The sequence below is a fragment of the Meles meles genome, chromosome 20 (assembly GCF_922984935.1).
Source record: "Meles meles chromosome 20, mMelMel3.1 paternal haplotype, whole genome shotgun sequence".
In the NCBI taxonomy this organism is placed as follows: domain Eukaryota; kingdom Metazoa; phylum Chordata; class Mammalia; order Carnivora; family Mustelidae; genus Meles; species Meles meles.
Window position 1 is genome coordinate 13,556,852 of NC_060085.1, and position 19,654 is coordinate 13,576,505.

The 19,654-nt window shown below is 60.3% G+C and overlaps 2 protein-coding genes across 2 annotated transcripts; one reads left to right on the forward strand and one right to left on the reverse strand.

The window, feature by feature from the left end:
• Nucleotides 1-1,617: 1,617 nt before the first annotated feature.
• On the forward strand, nucleotides 1,618-3,846 carry OCEL1 (occludin/ELL domain containing 1; the record flags this gene model as incomplete). Its single annotated transcript, XM_045989954.1, has 6 exons — nucleotides 1,618-1,734; nucleotides 2,092-2,268; nucleotides 2,395-2,594; nucleotides 2,799-2,964; nucleotides 3,211-3,264; nucleotides 3,441-3,846. Coding segments are annotated over 6 exons (837 nt in total), but the record flags the coding sequence as incomplete, so codon positions are not given.
• Nucleotides 3,847-6,420: 2,574 nt separating this feature from the next.
• On the reverse strand, nucleotides 6,421-16,046 carry NR2F6 (nuclear receptor subfamily 2 group F member 6). The gene is made up of 4 exons (XM_045989727.1): nucleotides 15,747-16,046; nucleotides 12,094-12,188; nucleotides 8,457-9,041; nucleotides 6,421-7,144 (listed from the first exon to the last, which is right to left on the reverse strand). Exons 1-4 carry the CDS (start codon nucleotides 16,034-16,036, stop codon nucleotides 6,870-6,872), a joined length of 1,245 nt encoding a protein of 414 aa, XP_045845683.1. The 5' UTR covers nucleotides 16,037-16,046; the 3' UTR covers nucleotides 6,421-6,869.
• Nucleotides 16,047-19,654: the final 3,608 nt, after the last annotated feature.

Consider the following 19,654-nt stretch of genomic DNA (forward strand, 5'->3'; position numbering starts at 1 on the left):
GACCCATGGGAGTGTGAGTGGGCAATATGGGGACCCCTGTCAACACTGGTGTAAAAACACCAAGTAAAGCTTTTTATTTTCTTTAAAGATTTTATTTATTTGACAGAAACCACAAGTAGGCAGAGAGGCAGGCAGGGAAGCAGGCTCTCCACTGAGCAGAGAGCCTGATTTGGGGCTTGATCCCAGGACCCCGAGATCATGACCCAAGCCTATGGCAGAGGCTTAACCTACTGAGCCACCCAGGCACCCAAATAAAGCTTCTTATAAGCTCTGATGGCAACTTTCAATAGGTCTTACAGGGCATCTGGCTGGTTCAGTCAGTACAGCATACAACTTTTGATCTAAGGGATGTAAGTCCAAGCCCCACTTTGGGTGTAGCAATTACTTAAAATCTTTGAAGAAAAAAGTAGATCTTAACAAGGTTCACACTTAAGATACAGAGATGGTTCAATAGGAAGGTTTTTAAAAAATATATTTATTTGAGAAAGACGGAGAGAGCATGACAGCGGGGAAGGTCAGAGGGAGAAGCAGACTCTCTGCAGAGCAGGGACCCCAATGCGGAACTCGATTCTGGGACTCCAGGATCATGACCTGAGCCAAAGGCAGTCGTTTAACCAACTGAGCCACCCAAGCATCCAGGAAGTTTGTTAATAGCCACATTAATGCATCAGGAAAGAAAATTATAGGGTGAAATGGTACATTGTACTGTTCAGTATCTATCACTCAACGTCTCAATAAACAATAAGCAAGATAGATATTTTCCTCACTTAACTGCAAAATCTCAAGCCAAGCATTGAACTTAACGAACAAACACTGGCAATTCTGCCATCAAAGAGAGGAAGGTAGGGGTGATGCCCACAGTCCACCTGACTCCCCCAAAGACAACATTGTCTGGAGGTGCTGGTCAGTACAACTGGACAAGAAAGAAGAGATCAGACTGAGAAATGGAAAAAAAAAAAAAAAAAGGCAAAGTTCTTTGCAGGTGATACAATTATATGAGAAACCCAAACTAACTAAAAAAAAAAAAAAAAGGCTATGTAAACAGGAGAATTCCGTAAAATAGCAAGGGATTTAATGAATATTTAGTTTTCTACATGGGGGGCAAAAAAGCCTGTAAGATGTATCGGACGGTCTCACCTGTAACAGTAAAAGAAGACGCACTACTTGGTTAAACTACACCCTTGTCATACAAAGAGCTCCCAAAAACCAACAAGAAAAAGCAAAGGTGCAGGAAAAGAAAGACAAATCATTTCTGAACTTTTCTCACATCAGATTAGTCAAGACTTAAAACTTCGAAGATACGCTTGCGGGAAACTGTAATAGTATTGGAGTTAACAAAAGTGGGGAAAACCGTTTTCTCCCACAACTGGTCAGAGGATAATAATCTAATGATTAAAGAAGTATTTTAAAAATATAAAAACCACCTCTTTCTCAGGCCAGAAACACCCAAGGGTCAGAGAAGGTGAGTCAGCAGCTCCAAATACACAACAAATACGTCCGGTCCGGTCCGGTCCGGTCCGGTTGGACTCGAACCTGGTTTCAAAAGCTGATACACTTCCCTTAACTCTGGGTCCCGCCCCCTCGCCGCCAACCCCGCCCAATCTGCCTAGGCCCCGCCCCGCCCTGTGGAGCGACCCCGCCAGTTGCGTCCAGCCTTTGAAGTTAACGAACAACCCAGACTCAGGCACATCTGCGACAGCGGACCCAAACCCGGAGACCCGGACGCTGGGACAGGTAAACCCGCACAGGAGCAGTCCGTGCGGCTCGCAGCTGGGGCGGAGGTCCCAGGGGACTTCTCGGGGGGCGGTGTCCGTGGGCTTCACGCGCCCTAGCAGGCGAGGCTGCAGCAGCGCGGGGGTTAACTAGAGGCGGGCCCACCCAGGATACACGGTGGCGTCACGGGCGTCGCGCCTTTCCGGGTTACGCAGCCGGGGGCGGGATGCTCTGAGAACCAATCGGGTGCGTCTATGCAAATGGAGGCGGAGCTAGAGCTCTCCCCCGTGTGGGAGAGTTGGCCGCTCCGGGGTCCGCCTCCTTGTGGGTCCTCCAGCCTTCCCCGCCTCTAGCCGCGCCCCTCTCTGGTGCCCACAGGCAGCTCGCCGACCGACCCCCCCACGCGGGGGCCACGGCGCCCCCCGCAGGACCCGCTCGCCGCCCCGGGGACGCCCGAGCGGCGCCTCCCTGAGGCCGATGCCCACCCGGGAGTCCCCCAAGACCCGCGGCTTCCGGGGGGACCTGCAGACCCGCCCGCCTGGCCCTGGGCCCCCGGTGAGTCTGAACGGGAGGAGGGTCCCCAGGCCGAGCCTAGGCAAGAGATTCATTCCCGCCAGTGTGAGGGATTCTGGCTTCCCCTGGTTAATTCCAAACCAACCATGATTCCTGCGGCACCCGCAGCGATTGGTGCCTCCAGGCCCGGAAACCAGCGCCCCCCGCGCTCTGCGTGAGCGTCAACCAGGAGCGCACAGGGCAAGGCCCAAGAAGATTGTATTTGAGGATGAGCTGCCCTCCCGGGCCCTCTTGAGCACCAAGAAGCCTATTGAAGCCATCCCCAGGGGGCATATGCCAAGGCCCCACCTAGTGCCCGACTATGAGCTGTGAGTGTTCCTGATGCCCGGGAACAGGGAAGGGGCCTGAAGTTGGGACTTTGACAAATGAGTAAGAGTTTACTAAATAGTAACAAGAGAAAAGGGGCGTTTGGGGCAGGGAGTCCAACATGGGCAAAGAAGAACAAATTAAAATGATCGGGGGAAAGGGATGGGTTATTTCCACTCACTGTCTGTCCCACTTTAACCCCGCAGTAAGTACCCACAAGTGAGCAGTGAGAGGGAGCGGAGCTGCTATGCTGCCGTGTTCCAGGACCAGTACACAGAGTTCTTGGAGCTCCAGCGGGAGGTGGGCTCTGCCCTGGCAAAGCTCCAGCAGCTGGAGACCTTGCTGAACTCACTGCCCAAGCCCCGAAGCCAGGTCAGCCCCAGCAGAAACACCTGCCCCACAGCCTTCCAGGTGGTGGACTCTGGCCGGTGGGACACACGCCTGGGTCCGGATCTCTGGGCCCCTGCCTCTTCTAGGCTGGGTGGGGGCCACGGCATAGGGGCCAAGGTCAGCCCTGGAGGTCCTCATTAGATGGGTCACTTTGTCTGTCTGAGCCTGTTTCCCCATCCCTCCTTGGATTCAGCATTCTCTGAGCCCCACGCACTTCTCCACTTGCAGAAGGAAGCCGAAGTTGCTGCCCGTGTCTGGAGGGAATTTGAGAAGAAGCAGACGGTAAGTTGTGTCCGCTGAGTCCCACAGGCTGGCCTTTGTACCCCTGACCCTCCCATGAGGCTCAGTGTGCCCAGTTTCAAGGAGAGAAAACTGAGGCCCAGAGAGAAAGAGGCAAAGGGTTGAGCCACTGAGGCTCAAAGTACCACATGGACTTTCCTGGATCTTGCCCTGCCCAGGACCCCAGCTTCCTGGACAAGCAGGCTCGCTGCCACTACCTGAAGGGCAAACTGAGGCACCTCAAGATGCAGATTCAGAAGTTCGATGAGCGAGGAGACTGCGAGAGCTCTGTGTACTTCTGAGTGCCCTGGCGGACAGGCAGAGGGACGCATCGAGGTGGTGGTTCCACCTTGCCCTCGCCTCTTCTCCTACCTCCCGGCTTTAGCTCCTGCTTTTATCCGCTCCTGGCGGAGCTTTGGCAAATGCCTCAGCCTTTGAGACCCAGCTCTGATGGTGCCTCCTCCGGGAAGCCGTCCCAGGACCTCCTCAGGGACCAGCGACCCAGAGCCCAGATCTCAGCCCATCCCCTGCAAGCAGGTCTTGCCTAAGTCTCTATCTCAGTGTAATAAACATTTATGAAATGCCTACTGTGTACAGCTGCTCAACACTCCTGGGTTCACTCGGTTGTCGCCAAAAAATTCTTCTCCCGTTTTCCAGAGTTAAAAATCGAAGTTCAAGGAAAGGGACTTATCCCAGCAGGGTGTGAACTTTTGTCTGTCCAGAGGATTCCCTCTCCACCCAGAGCCTCAGCCGTGGCCTTCTGGTGGGAAGCTGAGGGGCCGACACCCAGCATTACTTACCTAGCCAGGCTTGGGCTGGGGGAGCTCCAGGAGCCAAAAATCTCCAGTAACTGGGGCGCCTGGGTGGCTCAGCTGGTTGAGCGTCCGTCCGGTTTCAGCTCAGGTCATGTTCTCGGGGGTCATGTGATCAAGCCCTGCCTTGGGCACCGGGCTCAGTGGGGAGTCGGCTTCTCCCTCTTCCTCTCCCTCTGCCTCTCTTGCTTTCTTTAAAATAATTAAATAAATGTTTAAAGAAAAAAGCTTCCAGTAACACAGGGAGGGCTGGCTGAGGACCCTCCCCTTGGTTAGTGGGCATCCTATAGAATTTCTTTGGCAGAACGCCGGGGACTTCCTGAAGGGGGCAGACTCAGCCCAAGAGACCTGCTGGATTCCCTAATGCTGACCCGTTCTGAGCCTTAGAAATCACTTCTCGCGGGGCTTGGCAGGCTGAATGGCAGGCTGAATGGCAGGCTGAATGGCAGGCTGAATGGTGGCTGACTCCAGGGAGCGTGTGAGCACAGCTCTTAGGCCTGGCTCTGTGGGAGAGTCCTGTGGTGCCCACTCCATGCCCAGCCCGAGAGAGGGTGGGTGGGCACTGGTAGGGGCAGGCTCCCCATGGGGGGCCTTGTGACAATTTTTTTTTTATTTATTTATTGTAGTATTTATTGGGGCACCTGGGTGGCTCAGTCATTAAGCGTCTGCCTTCGGCTCAGGTCACGATCCTGGGGTCCTGGGATCGAGCCCCGCATCGGGCTCCCTGCTCAGTGGGAAGCCTGCTTCTCCCTCTCCCACTCCCCCTGCTGTGTTCCCTCTCTGGCTGTGTCTGTCTCTCTCAAAAAATAAAATAAAATAAAATCTTAATTAATAAAGAAAGTCTTTATTTATTTGAGAGAGAGAGAGAGGGAGAACACAAGTCGGGGGGGGGGGGGAAGGAGCAGAGGGCGAGAGAGCAGCAGACTCCCTGCTGAGTGCAGAGCCTGACTCGGGGCTTGATCCCAGGACGGTGGGATCATGACCTGAGCTGAAGGCAGATGCTTAATGACTGAGCCACCCAGGCGCCCCTGGGTAGGGTTTTATAAGAGTTCTGCCGTCATGTCTAAACAGACATCCCCGTCTCTGACCTCGGGACTGGACAGCAGGATAGACAGAATCTAATAGGTCATCTCGGTCTGGCCCAATTGGAGGGCGCATACATTTGCTTACCTGCAGGACATTGTGGAAGATGTGGACCCCAGGCAGAAACTGTCTCCCTTCCCAATGGGAGCCCAGTATTCTCTCCATCCCATTCCTGCTTCAGTCCCTTCTGGGGGCAGAGCATATCCATGAGACCCCCATTTATCCCCCAGGAAATGGATTCAAACACCATGTCTTCCCGCTCAGGCCTCTTCCAAGATGGGCGTGAAGGAGACTAGGTGCTCACGGGAAGCGTTTTGGGGGAGGTTTAAGGGCTGAGCACAGACCCAGCCTGCAGAACAACACCTGAGTTCTTCCCTGTTTTCAAAGGGGCATCTTTGATGGAGGGCTCATCTTCCTGGCCTGCCCCCACCATCCAGGCTTTCTCCCTATGCTCTAGAGCCACAGTCCCGATAATCAGTCTCAGGGGCACCCTTCCCACCACAGAGCTGGGCCACAAGCCTCTGAGGCCGGGATGGCAAGGTCCCAGTGCCATCACCCCACATCAATTTAAAGTCCACATTTCAGTTTGTCCTTTGATAGTCCACCTTCCAGATGCCAGTCTCTGAAACGAAGAGTTACTTCAGTTACATGTGAGAAGAAACCAGACTCAGAGGGCTCAGGCACAAAAGGGTAAATTAGGGATCATGGAACTGAAGCACCGAGAGGTTTCAGGTGTGGCTTGATCCAGGGGCTCCAAAGGCATCCTGGGAAGCTGGTCTTCCTCTTTTGGCTCTGCTTTCAATTACATCCTACTTCCAAATCCTGCCATGAAATCTCAGTGGCCAGCTGTGGGCCACACGCCCTCCCTGAACGAACTGCTGTGGCCAGGGGAATGGAGGGCTCTGTCTGATCATGTGGCAGGACTACCCCCAGCTGTTTCTTTTGAGGACACGGGGGCCCAGACACCATGACTAAGGGCTGACCAAAGGAAACAATAAGGTGTCTGGTCCAGGCCCTGTGTGAATCCGTGAGGTCCACCTTCACAGGCCAGAGCCTGAACTTGAACCTGAGCCATCTGCAGAACTCAACTTCTATAGACTCACAGCTGACTGCAGGACCCCTCCCAGCTCCCAGCTGCTTCTCCACAAAAACAGCAAGTAGGGCTGTTCCTAGGTTGTGTGTGTTCCAGATGGCTGGGAGTGGGGTGACCGTGGTGGGGTGCCCCCCATCCTACCCTCCCCTCACAAAGATGATGGAGGCCACACAGGTAGGAAACATCTTTATTATTGGCCTTGATTCATTCATCATATAGTGTCCAACGTGGATTACATGTCCAGACAATCTGCCTGGCGCATTACTACGCCGGCCCCTCTAGTCCAGACGCCAGGCCGTCACACGAGGGAAGCCAACCCCACCGGCCCCAAAAGTTCATGCTTGGGGTGCTGAGCGCCAGGCTATCCCAGGAAAGGGTCCCTCGGTCCCTCGCCCTCTGTTCTGGCCAGTTCTGGGGAGGCTGAGGCTGGAGCCTGAACAAGCACTCTTTTTGGTTTCGTGATCATTTAAAAAACAGAGGAGACAAACGTTTCACAGTCTTTAAAAAATAGGAGTCTGAGAGAAGCCAAGGTCCTCCACTTGGGGGCCCCGCGTGAGGCCAAAGCATCCGTGTCCCTTAAGGTGTGCAGACCCAGCCGCGGCGTGGCCGGCCCGGCGAAGTTACTGGCCAGAGCCGTAGGGCCAATTGAAGGTACTTCCTGACAGCAGCATGTCTCGGATCAGCGTCTCGATGGGCGTCTTGCCCACCAGGCGCATGAAGAACAGCTGGGAGATGAGGGAGGCGGGGACGGCGCGCAGGGCCGGGAGCCGCAGCAGCAGACGCCCGAAGCGCTGGGGCTGGGACGGGTACTGGGCCCGCACATACTCTGTGAGGGCCACCTGCGCCTTCTCCTGCAGGCTTTCCACGTGCGCTGGGTCGGAGAGGCCACAGGCGTCTGGAGAGATAAGGGCCACGTCGATCAGGTGGAAAGTGGCAGGAGGGCACCACTCGGGGGTGGGGGAGGGCGTTCAGGCGGGAGATGGAGGCCTGAGGCGCAAATGGGGGCATCTCGGGCAGTGCCAGTCCTCAAGAGACACTGGGGGGACCTCCACTGAGGCCAGTAACACAGGAGTGTGGACAGTGGTGTCTCAGGGACAGAGGAGCCCCGACTGAGGCCTTTGGCAAGGTGACGAGTTCTAATCCAGCTCAAGGGGAAGAGGAGCTAGGGAAGGGGCTTGGGAGGGCAGGTCAACTCCAGAGGGAATATTCAGACAAAATGGCCTAGAGTGTCAGTGAATGCGACAGCACCTAAATTGGGGACCCATAACGGGTAAGATAGAGAAAGAATCTTCTGGGGAATGAGGGGCAAAGCCACATTTATCAAATGAAAGCCACCTCTCAGAGTGGCCTAGGTCTGGTTCTTGCATCCCTGACCCCATCAAGACACCTAGTGGGATCTGGAACCTTCCAGAGTGCAGAACCAGCTACGCCACCAGAGTAAGATAGGGCTTTGGAGGTTTGGAGGCTAGATGGTTAACCTAGGACTACGAAAAGTATTGGGACAACCTCCCCCTCCCCCCGCCCCCCCAGCCCCCCCCACAGCGGGAGGCCTCCAGGATGCGCCCCTGCTCAGCCCCTGCTCAGTCCCACGCCCAGGGCCGCCCCCCCCCGCCCCGCCCCCTGCCAGGAGGCCACCTTGGGGGCAGTTGGGGGCCCGTGGTTCAGAAGTCTGAGGGCCCAGGAATCAGGGAGTGGAAAGCGTGGGGGAGGCCAGCGATCCCCACCCGCTGCCTCCCTCCCTGCACAGTAAGCAGGAAGAAGCACCTGATTTGGCGGATCAGGGTCTGAGGTGCTGGGAAGGACAAAGGTCAGGGACCAAGGGCCAGAACCAGGTGTCCAAGACCGACCTCCTTCCCTCATCCTCCCACCTCTCAATCTGCTCGGGCCGAACAGCACCTTAATGAGAGAGTGGAGGTCGGGGGAGGGTCTCAGGGACCCTGGGAATCAAGGAGAGAGGCTGCTGGGGCCTTAGTCACGGTCCAGGCCCAGCTGTGGCTCTGGAGAGCCCGGCTCAGGGCTCTCAGGGAGACCTGGGGGCAGGGTGTCACACTGCCCATGTCAGCGCTCAGGCGCGTGCCGGGCGCCAGGTCCGGCCAGCTGCGGTAGGGGTGAGGCGGGGAGGGGAGGGGAGGAAAGCCGGGGTCAGGGTCCAGGTCGCCCCCCACCATGCACCCCCCCCCCCATACCCGAGCGGGAGCACATCTCACCAGGCGTGAAGAGCGCGATTGCCTTGAGGCAGCCGTACTCGGCCGAGTCGACCTGCAGGCGGCCCAGCTTGTCCACCTGCTCCTGGAAGGCGCGCACCTGGTCCATGAAGGCCACGGCGCGCTCGGCGGCCATGGGCGCGGCGTGCAGGCCGGCGGCGGCCAGGAGCGGCGCCGTGTGCAGGGGCAAGGCCGCCTGCGCCGCGTTCAGCACGAAGAGCTCGCTCCAGCTGAGGCGCAGCAGCGCCACCTGGTCGGCCACAGGCAGCTCGGGGAAGAAAGGCGCGTGGCGCGCCCACTCCACGGTGCTGAAGAGCAGCCGCGCCGCCAGCTCGCACACGTTGTCGATGCCCAGCACCGCGCCCGCCGCGCCGCCCCCTGCGCCGAACGCGCCCGCCGCGCCCGCGCCGAAGCGCCCGGCCGCCGCGGGGTAGGGCTCGGCGCGCAGCAGCTGCGCGATTAGCTCCGACACCGGCTGCCCCGGGAAGAGGTCTCCGCCCGCAGCCGCCAGCGCCGAGCCCGGGGGGCTGCCCGAGGAGGCGGCCACGGCGCCGGGCAGCGAGTGCGGGATGCGGCCGCGCTGCACCGCTGCGGGGATGGAACGGAGACGGGTGGGAAGGAGGGAAAGGAAGGGGGCAGGAGCGGAGGGAGGAGAGAGGGGTACCCCGCAACCCCGCCGCCGCAGGGAATCCGGCGGGGAGGGGGCCGGGGTATGGGGGAGGGATTGAGGAACAGAGAGACCAGACAGGGGAGAGGGAGGGAAGGAACAAGGGGGGAAGTGGGCATCCAGGGCCATGGGGGGGGGGGGGGCAGGTGGGGAGGAAGAAAAGGGGAAAGATAATGTCATCAGAGGGTCCCTCAGCCTCTCTCCTCAAAGGCTCCCCACATCCAGCCTTTCCGTGGACCTCCCACCACACCCGAGGGGTGCACAGCTCCAGTGGGAGCCCAGAGCCAGGGTCTGACCCGCCCCACCCTGCTCTGCCTTGTGCCCTCAGCCTCTGGCCATGTCCAGCCACTGCAGCCACCCCCACCGCCCACTGCTTGCTGGTGAGCATGGGTGGTGGGATGCCTGGCCCCCTCCCTCAGAGGTGGGGGAAGCTAGACTTGTCATTCATGCCCCAGTCAATCACGGGGGGGGGGGGGGGTCCCAGAGCTGACAGGGGGCCAGGGAGGGGTCATCTTCATACTACTTGCGGCCCCTGGCCAGCCTATCCTTAAAGCAAGTAATCTCTTCTATGGAGATGGATCTTTTCTCCAGCTCCCACCCTCACCGCACCCCCCAGCTCATGGCTCCCAAGGGCAGGTCTCCTCTACAGTGACCAGCCCCCCTCATGCTAGGAGTGGGATCCCAGCCGTACACATGAACAGCCGTCAGTAGCCCTGCCTGTTAAGGGGGAGTAAGGGGAGCACCAACTGCTGGCCAGTGTCCCCAGGATTCAGATGAATGGGAAGGAGGACACTGAGGCACGGAGGGATAGCTCACCTGACCTGTGCCACGGTGGGTGGGGTGGAGGGGCAGACTGGGCTGCAAGCCAGAAACTAATGATGTTTAATGAGCTGGCATGCCCTGTCTCATCTCCATGAACGTCTGGTCAACCAGCCAGGGAATGAATGGGGGGAAGAGACTGTGGGTGGGAGCCAGGGGCTAGCAGAGCTGAGCAGGGAAGCGGGGGCTTGGGTTCAAGGCTCCACAGGACTTCTGTGTCTCAGGATCAACCATCAAAGAGGCGTAGCTGGATAAGGCCAGAGAATGGATCTCATCTCAACCCCCTGCCCCCCATCCAGGGGGGAGGGGAGGGACCTATTCCTCCCTGCCCTTTGCTCACTCAGTTCTAAACCCCATATCCCACCATTCACTCCCCACCCAGCCATGGTCCGACCTCAGAGCCTTTGCACTCACTGTTCCTGCTTCCTGAGAACCCCTTCCCCAGCTCTTCCTCTTTATTCAGCCCACACTGCGTGGGTTCAAGTCCCAACCCAACTCTACTGCTCTCTGACCCTGGCAAATGACTTCTTCACCTCTCTGCTCTCGGTGCTCAGTTTCCCCACCTGTAAGATGCAGATGGTAATGTCACTGATGATACCAACCACTAAATTAATGAGACTCTAACGTGCTTGGAACAGCACTAGGCATAGAGTAAGGGCGAAATGGGCAGTAATTCAAGCCAAGAAACACATATTAAGCACCTTCAATATTCTAGGCCCTGGATAGGCACGGGGGCTCTGTCAGAAAACAAGACAAACACAAGTCCCTGTCCCCAGGGAGTAGACATTCTGGTGGGGGAGCAAGTAAACTACAGAGCAAGGCAGACAGTGCAAAAGAAAGGAGGATGGTGAAAAGTAATCAGGAGGGCTTCTCTGAGGAGGTGTTTTTTGAGCAAACCTTGAAAGAGATAAGGGGCACCTGGGTGGGCTCAGTTGGTTAAGCGTTTCAATTCTTGATTTCTGCTCAGGTCATGATCCCAGGGTTGTGATATCGAGCCCTGCACTGGTCTCTGCCCTAGGCATGGAACCTGCTTAAGATTCTCTCGCCCTCTCCTGCTGCCCCTCCCCCCACCTCTTGAAAAGAAAAGAGAAGAGGTAAAGAAGCCATGCGGGTATCTGGGGTAAGAGTGCTCCAAGCAGTGGCAACAGCCTGTGCAAAGGTCCTGAGGTGGACTGTGCTTGGGGCATAAGCTGTGATTATGGTTTTTTCCCCCACTCCTGAGACTTTGGAGATCTGAAGCCCTGATCTGAAGTACATCAGGACTTTAGGTCAAATGGACAAGTAGAGGCAAAAATCCAGGTTGTCAGGGTGGGGCAAGTCATCCAGGAACTTAAAAGGACCAAAGAGTAATCAGACAGTCTTAAGAGAAAGACTGCATGGCCATTGTCAAGAGCCCTTCCCAGCAGCCAGCAGAGAAGACATCAACTTTAGAGCAGGGTAGACTCAAGAAGCAGCGAAGAGCCGCCAGCCTGCCCCACACGAGTCCTGACAGAGACAGGAAGCCCAGCCTGGGGTGTTCATCCCGCCAGCCAGGTCCTGCTTCCGAGCCCACCAGGCTCCACGTGGCAGCCTCTGGGTTCCAGCTGAATTCTAAGAGTGCTTGGTCCAAGTCTGGGCCCAGCCGTCCCTGCACACAAGTCCCCAGGGCAGAGACAAGGGGCTGGGCCTCCCTCTGGCTCCCGGTGCCCAGGGTCAGGCGGAAGGGTAAGCTGCCCTTTGCCTTAATCGGGCGAGTTCCTGCCTTGGACAAACACAGAGCAGAGGGTGGAGGATGAAGAAAGCAATCAAAAAAAAAAAAAAAAAAAAATCCTTGTTCAGACAGCACAGGCCAGACTAAGGGGACACAGGGGTCACCAAGGTGTCAGGGCCAAGGAACCTGGCCCTGAGGCCAGAGGGCCTGGAGAGGAGGGGCTGGGGAGCAGAACTGTCCTAATGGGGGCCTGTATCAGGGTGTCCCTTGCATCCCTGGCTCATCTGCCAGTGACTATGGCTAATTGGATCCCTCCGGCCCGGGGTCAGACTGAAGCCCACGAGATTGTGGGATCGGTGGTAACAAGGTTAGTGGGCGCCAGACCCCACCCTCCACAGGTCTCAGAGCCCTGAGACAGGCTGCTTGTTGGCCCTCCGCCTGCCCTACCCCGGGCGGGTACTCACCCTCCTTCCTCATGCCCACCCGGAAGCACTTTTTCAGGCGGCAGTATTGGCACTGGTTCCGGTGATGCTGGTCGATCTGGCAGTCACGGTTGGACCTACAGGCAGGCAGGGGGCCACCATGACACTCACGCCCTGCCCCTGGAGCCAGCCTCTAAGCCACCTTTGAAGGCTGCACCTGAGAAACATCAGTGCCCTCCCCCACCTGCCCGGCCCCCCGGGCTGGGCAGGTATCCCCGGAAGGTCACAGGGGCTAAGTCTGCAAATTTGCGACAAAGTAGGTGAGCACGCCAGGGAGGGCAGTGTTGGAACTGGGTTTTGAAGGATGAATAGAAGTTCCCCCAGAGCAGAGAGGCAATTCCAGGCAGAGGGATGAGGAGAGCTTTAAGGCTGGAGACAGTTTCATTTTACTTGGTCACTGTGGGGGCCAAGGGATGGGGGTCTTTGTCCCAAGGGCAATGCGAGAACAGCAAAGAAAGGTACGTGGTCGGGGAGCCGGGGGCCTTGGGGGTTAACTAAGACACTAGAGCCAGGTCAGGGCCAGTCTTCTCTGAGCACAGTAGGGCCCCAGGCTTGTCACCCTGCACAAGACTGCCACCCATGAATAAATGAATGAATCAATGAACGAACCCCTGTGCTCCCTTTTAAGATCCCACACCCATGTGGCCTCCTCAGGGGGAACACCTTTCAACTCCCAGCTGAGCCTAAGACGCTTCCTCTGCCCGTCCCTGGCCCTCCGGGATCACTGACGGCCTCTTCCAGGGTTGGGATGGGGGCCCTGCCCACCAAGAGAGTGAGCTCCCCGTCTAGGGTCAGTCCCAAGCAGGAAGGTTCAGGCCCTTGTTCTTCAAATTTCTCCAGCACTTCTTTCCCCTGGCCCCATCCCTGTGCTCCCTCGGTGTCTCTCTACCCTGGGCTCCAGGCGCTCCAAGTCCCAGACCTGGGGCAGACACTCCTGCGGTCCCAGCTGGGTACCAAGAGGGGACCCAGAAGACAGTCACAGAGTAAACGAATGCTCAATGAAGTTAAAAATCAAACACATCTCAGCCACAGGCACCCAGCCCCAGCCCTGGGGCAGCGACTTCTCCACCGAGACTCAGTTTCCTCATCTGGAAATGGGAGGCCTGGTGCCGGCTCTATATGCGATGCACTGGGTCTGGGGGAATCTGGGGGAGCTTTCGGGGAGGGTGTCCGGGGGGTTCTCAATGGCAGATTCAGGAGAGCTGAGGTCCTGCGGGTCTCCGAGTGTCCAGGTCCCACAGCGCCAACCTCTAAGCCCAGGCCTCTGTCCCCTGCCTGGCCTGAGCCCCCAGGAAGAGGCCCTGCTAGGGTAGAGGGAGCTCAGGCAGAACCAGAACAAAGCCCAGCAGGCAGGCAGTGGGAGGGTCCTGGGCAGCCGGGTGGAAACAGCCGGGCCGGGTCAGGCAGGCAGGCAGGCAGGCAGGGGCCCAGCTCAGGGCCACTGACCTCAGGGGAGGTCCTGAGCCTTCTGCCTCAACTTCCCCAGCTGTAGAGTAGAGACAGATCTCCTGTCCCTCCAGACGGGGAAACAGTAAGTTCCATCTGTTATCCCACCTAAGGAGAACACGCTTTACCCAAACCCACGGCCCAACTCAGCCTCCTCCCAAGGCTTCTGGCCTCTGGTCCAATTCCATCCCTGCCCTCCCTTACTCACATACCCTCCTCCCTGGCTCCCTGTCATCCTCAGTCCAGCACTTCTGATCCACTCACCTCTAAGTTCTTCCATGCTCCCCCAACCTGCCATTGAGTGTTTGCCTGGGCCACACTCTCTCCAGAAGTGCCCTTCACCTCCTCTACCTGCCAAAGCCTTCCTGCCTTAAGGCCTACCTCCCAGGGACCTCCTCCAGGCAGTCCTCCCTGAACCTTGGGCAGAGCCCCTTGCTCTCTCCTGGAGCTCCGAACCCATCTCTCCCCCGGGCCCAACCCTCACTGTGCCTCCTCCAGGCTGGGAGAGAGCTGGGATCAGAGCTGAGGTCTCTTTGAGGGGCTGGCACCAAACCTCCCAGGCTAGGCCCTGAGGGGGCTTTGCTGAACCAATCTGAGGCTCAGAGAGGGCCAGAGACTTCACCGGGTCACACAGTAGAGAGCTTCTGGAGAATCTGCCAGCCCCAAACAACGCCCTCCTCCCCTGCCTTGTAGCTCCCGGCTCCCACCTTCAGAGAGCCCCCTGGGACCCCAGAGCCACTGAAGCTCCTCCCCTGCCCTCCCCAAAGACCTGGCCAGAGAGCAGGCAGGTATTCCCACATCAAGAATGAGGCCAAAGTCTGGTGGCCCAGTTAGCACTGGAGGAGGGAGCGAGCCAGCTCCCCCCCCCCCAACACACACACAGCTACCCCAGACAAGGCCCTGACCGCAGACCTGGGGCCAAACTCAAGCCTCTGGCGCCCAGGACCCCGCCCTCTGGCTTCACCAACAAGCCCTCCATCAGCTGCCCTCTCCCTGGGGACACCCTGCCCAGGACTCGGCCACTCCCCTCTTCCCTACCCCAGTTCCCCTTGCTAAGCCCCAACTGGGGCAGGGTCTCCCCCTGGGTGCCCTAGGGCAGGGCCAGGACCTCGCTGGGCCTCAGTTTTGCCTATCTGGAAAATGGGACGCTCCGCACCGGCTCTACAGGGCCTACACATGTTCCTGCAGGGGTGCAGGGTAGGAGCTCGTCAATGGAGGGAACGCGCACTCCCGAAGAGCAGCAGCCAAGGGGGCCCTGGGCAAGATAGCCGACCCCTGCACCAACCAGAGAAACCAGTAAGGCCACACCCTGTCAGCAGGGACTCCGACCTCAGAGGGCCCAGGGCTCCTTCTTGGAAACGTTCACCCCCACCCTGTCAGAGTCGACCGAAGTTTCAGGGATTTTCCAGGAGCCCCAGGCCCGCACCCACTCCTGCGGTGGGGGGAGGGTTGGAGCAGCCGAGGTGGGGTCAAACCCGGCCCCCCTCCCAGCCCTTCGGTGGCGGTTTCCAGTGACCCAAGGCTCAGGGTGAGCCCACAGTGGTGGGGGGCGGGGGGCGCGGGCAGTTGCCCCCGATAGGCAAGCCCAGCTCCCCCCACAGCAGGGCTACCCATGCGAAAGAGGCCAGAGGCCGCCCGGTGCCACCCCTGCCTTGCTCCCGCCGCCGCCGCCGCCGCCGCCTCGGTGGCCAGGGCGACTTTGGAAGTGATATTTGACCCCAAGGGCGCGCCGTATCGATCCGCGCGGCCGCAGACAATGGCCCCTGGACGCTGCGAGCTCCACAGTCCAAGTTCCACGTTCGATTCCCGCAGGGTCCCCTGCGCTCCGAGATCCCCGAGAAGGGATGCCCTGGGGTTAGGACCCCACCCCTGACAGCATCCCACAACCCTTCCCCGCACGGAGATGACCCCTCTCCAGAGAAAAGGGAAGGAGGGAGAAGGAGCAAGGAACTGGGGCGGAAGCCGCAAGGGACCACCTGACGAGGGGGACCTGCATGATACAGCGCCGACTGTATACACAATCCCAGGAATGGAATGGAGCAGGGGAGAGGGGTCTGTGCCCCTATCTCAGAGAGGGGAGTGGAGGCCCGGGGAAGGTCAGCGCCAGGCCCAAGGTGACCGAGCAGGTCAGAGGCCCGGCCCAAGCTGGGGCCGAGTGCACAGCGGCCGTGCGCTGAGAGGGGGCTCACCGGCAGGTGTAGCTGAGGTTGCGGCGGATGCTCCGCTTGAAGAAGCTCTTGCAGCCCTCGCAGGTGAAGACGCCGTAGTGCTTGCCGCTCGACTTGTCCCCGCACACCACGCAGTCCACCTGCAGCCCCGGCCGCTCTTCATCGCCGGGCTCAGCGTCGCTGGCGGCGCCCGGGGGTGAGGCCGAGTCTTCCTCGGCCGCGCGCGGGTAGCCGCCCGCCTTGTCCACACCGTTCGTGTCGCCGCCGCCGCCGCTGCCGGGGCCGCCCCAGCCGCCGGTCACCATGGCCATAGCCCCAGGGCAGCGGGGCCGGGGCGCCCCCTCCGTGCTCTTCCCTCCGGGCACCCCTCTCGGCCCGGGGGGACCCTACCCGGCACGCATCCGGGCCCGGCGCGCGGGGGGCACCGGCTGCACCCCCCAAAAAAGTTTTGCAGCAACTTCCTGCGGCCGGTCCGCGCGCCCGGGCAGAACTGGTCGGGCCGGTTCCAGGCCAACTTTCCCACGCGTGCGCGGGGCCGGGCCTGGGGGCGGGGGGGCGCGCTAGAGGCGCGAGCCGGGGGCCCCGGGGACTCGCGCCCCGCCGCCCTGGGGCCCCGGCGGGGGCGCGCGGGCCATGGCCCGGCGCAGGCTGCGCAGGGGACGCCCTCTGGCCTGGCCGCCGCTTGGCCGGGGGCTGCGGCCAACTTAGCGGGCCGCCATCCGAGCGCGGGAGGCCGGGGGGAAAGTTTGGCCGCAAGTTACGCGGCCGCCCGCGGCGCGGGGGAGGGGCGGCAGGCGCGCGCCGGGGCTGGTCGCCGCGCCCCCTGGCTCCCCCGGGCCCCCAGGCGGCCGCTCGGGGCCTGCAAGGCTGCGGGCCGGCGCTTCCCGAGCTGCCGCCCCCTCTGCGGCCGCGCCTGCCCGGCCTGGGCCTGCGCCTGGGCCCGAGCCTGGCTCTCGCCGCTGCCGCCGACCCCGCGCGCCGGCCTCGCGCTGCGGCCGGTTTGACACACAACGTTCCATTCGCGGGGCGGGCGGGGGGCGGGGGCGGGGGCAGGGGCGCGCGCCGCGGGCTGGGGGCGGGCGCTCGTTGCCCCGGCGACGGCCACCCTTATAAGGGCATGGGTGGCCTCGCTCGGCGCCCGGCGCCCGGGCAGGCGGGAGGGGCGAGGGCGGAGCACGGGGCCGCTCGGCCTGACCCTCCCCCCTTCCTCCCCCCCTCTGCCCCCGCCCTCGCCCGACTCCAGCCTTAACCCCCGCCGGGCCGCGGCGGGAGCCTGGCCGCTGCTGCCCTCTGCCCTTCCGCAGCCTCGCCAAGATGTCTCTCCAAGGCCCTCCCCTCCACCTCCGGCCTTGGACGATGCCTCACTCAACCGCCCTCGAGGCGCACCTCAGAACCCTACCCCTGCATTCCCCGCAGAAGCAATAATAGGGGGCCGGTTGCCCCCGGGGGGCACGCCCCTGCGCAGTACACACACACACACACACACACACACACACACACACACACACACACCCTGGGGCATTTCTTTGCACAGTTGCTTGATGGATTGTGTTTGCTTCCTCTTCCAGAAAGTCGCCGCGTCCGACCCACACCCCACCCTTTCTCAGCTTGGGCTAACACCTGGTGCAGGGAATCTGCAGGGCCAAGAGATGTTGTGGTCCGTGGCCGGCGGGGGCGCGAGGTCAGGGGCCCCCTCGCCAGGATTTTAGGCCTCTGGGGGCAGGGCACCCACCCGCCCAGCTAGGCTAGAGGCAGCAGGAATGCCCAGCATCCCTACTGGGGCCTGCCCCTTTTCCTCTTTAATTTCCTTTTCTTTCTGTGCTTCACATAAAGGGCTTGGCCAGGCCTCCGGCTGGACTGCAGATGTCTCTGCCAGGCTCCCTGGAGCCTCTCAGTTGCCGCTGGCTTACAGTTTCCCCCACCCGCCCTCCTCGACCCCATAGGGTCGACCAGCATTTATTAAGCACCCTTTGTTTGTGTACCGCCCCCCCCCCCCACCTCCTGCCCAGGCAGCCCTGGGCTGGGCGCGCCTGAGCCTCTTGCTCTGGGCCTGTTAACGTTTAACCAGCTGGAAAAGCCCTTCCTACGGTGACCTTTCACCTTGGAGTCCCCCAGGTCCAGTTGCGGGCCTTCTCTCCTGCTGTCCCCGGGGCCCTGGGCCCAGAGCTGGACCCTGGGGCACGTGGCTGGGCCTCTGAGAGGCGGCAGGAAAAACAGTGCCCTGTGCCCCCACTGGTCCTCCCCTTGCAGGAAAAAGGCATCCCCTTCTCCAGATTATATCTGAGGGGGCACCTTGGCTGGGGGCCCCGGTGGGGGGTGGTGCTGGGAGGTCTTGTAGATCCTGCAACATTTAAGAGTATACCAAGGTTCCGCATAAGCCAGGCACCACACACCCAGACCTGGGCCTCTGGGCCTCCCAGGGAGAGTCTGGCTGGGTGGGAGTTGGGGGAGGTTTTAGCAAGCACAGGAAGCAAGAAGGACTGGGGTTAGACAGGAGCAAGGACTTTCCGTGGGACTGACTCGAGTGGAATTCCCTAGCCTGTAAGCCCTGCTGAAGAAGGGGGCCTGGATGGTTAGAAAAGACCATTTTGTTCTGGGGCTGCCTGGGAATGTGGAGGTGCTGGCTGGTTATTTGGGGGTGAGGACAGGGGTCCCAGGGCCCTGGACGGGGCTTTCCAACATTCCCGGGCAGGGGCCGGGCAGGGGCCGTCTTGGAAGGGAGACAAAGTTCAGGGAAGGGAGTCAGAGAGGGACTGAAAAGGGGAGGGGGCAGGGACCTGGGGCTTGAGGGACACAAGTTCGGGAAGGGGAGGTTCAGAAGTGGCAGTTTCGGGTGGGTTTGGAGACTAGGGAAACATACGAGGCAAGAACCTCCGGTAGGTCCAACCCCTCGTGGGCTGCCCGACTCCTCCCCGTAGCACCGCGGGGCAGGGGGGAAACCCCTGAGGCCCTGGGTGGGGGGCGGTGTCGAGTCCGGCCCCGCCCCCTTGACCCCTGCCCGCGGCCCCGCGGTGACATTTGACCTTGCGGCGGCTGCGGACCGGGGACAAAGAGCCCTGAGCCCATCTGCCGAGGCGGCACCCGTGGGAACCGCCAGACCCGGCTCCCGTCGGCCTGGGAACCGGCCCCTGCCCCCTCCAACAGCCCGAGCTCATTCCCCACCCTTCAACAGGTGACCTTGTCTCCTTCTGCCCCACACCCCCACCGGTGGGACTGGGGTACTGGAAGCAGTATTGCAGTCTCGGCCCCTCCGACCCTCCTCAGGACCTGGCCCTCCTCAGTTTCCCTGCTTTCTTCAAAGCTGGCTTTGCACCGTCCGAAGGTCACCCGCCCCAGGGATCTCTCAGGAGCTGAGCGTCAGGAGCACCAGGTTGACTCCAGGCGCCAGACCCGCCTGACCTTAGGCCCCCCTGGCGGCAGACAGCCACCGCACACACCTGCACAGGTGTAGGCTGGAAAGCTCCCAGCACTAGCACCACGGGGATGAAAACCTTTCTAACCCCTGCCTTGGATTTCAGCCATCCCCAAGAGGAGGGGGGAGAGCCCAGCAATAATCCGGCTGGCCGGTCCCACCTGGTCCCCCTTGCCGGAGTGTGTGGCTTATGCAAATGACATGCTAATTAGCTGTCTGCTATTGACCTGACCCTAACAGCTCCCAGGCCCTGCTGGTGAAAGCTGGAGCTTAACCTGGCGAGGGACCCTCAGGTCAGAATATCCTTGCCCTGGAGTAAACACTTGCAGGTTTCTTACCTTTGCTCTGCCCCCGACCCAGAAGCCTTTTACCTTAGCTCCACACCTTCCCTTTGAACGCAATTTCCAAAGCTCTCTGATGGGCTCCACCCATCAGGTGGGCTCCCATCCACCTTGGGAGCGATTGGTCTTCTGGCTAACCTTCTGGCTGACACCCTGAATCATTAGGCCCTCTGTTT

Coding starts and splice junctions, on each gene's coding strand:
- NR2F6 (XM_045989727.1), bottom strand. CDS start 16,036: ATGGCCATGGTGACCGGCGGCTGGGGCGGCCCCGGCAGCGGCGGCGGC. Junction 12,189..15,746: donor AACCTCAGCTACACCTGCCG/GTGAGCCCCCTC, acceptor GCCTGCCTGTAG/GTCCAACCGTGACTGCCAGA. Junction 7,145..8,456: donor AATCGCGCTCTTCACGCCTG/GTGAGATGTGCT, acceptor TTATCTCTCCAG/ACGCCTGTGGCCTCTCCGAC.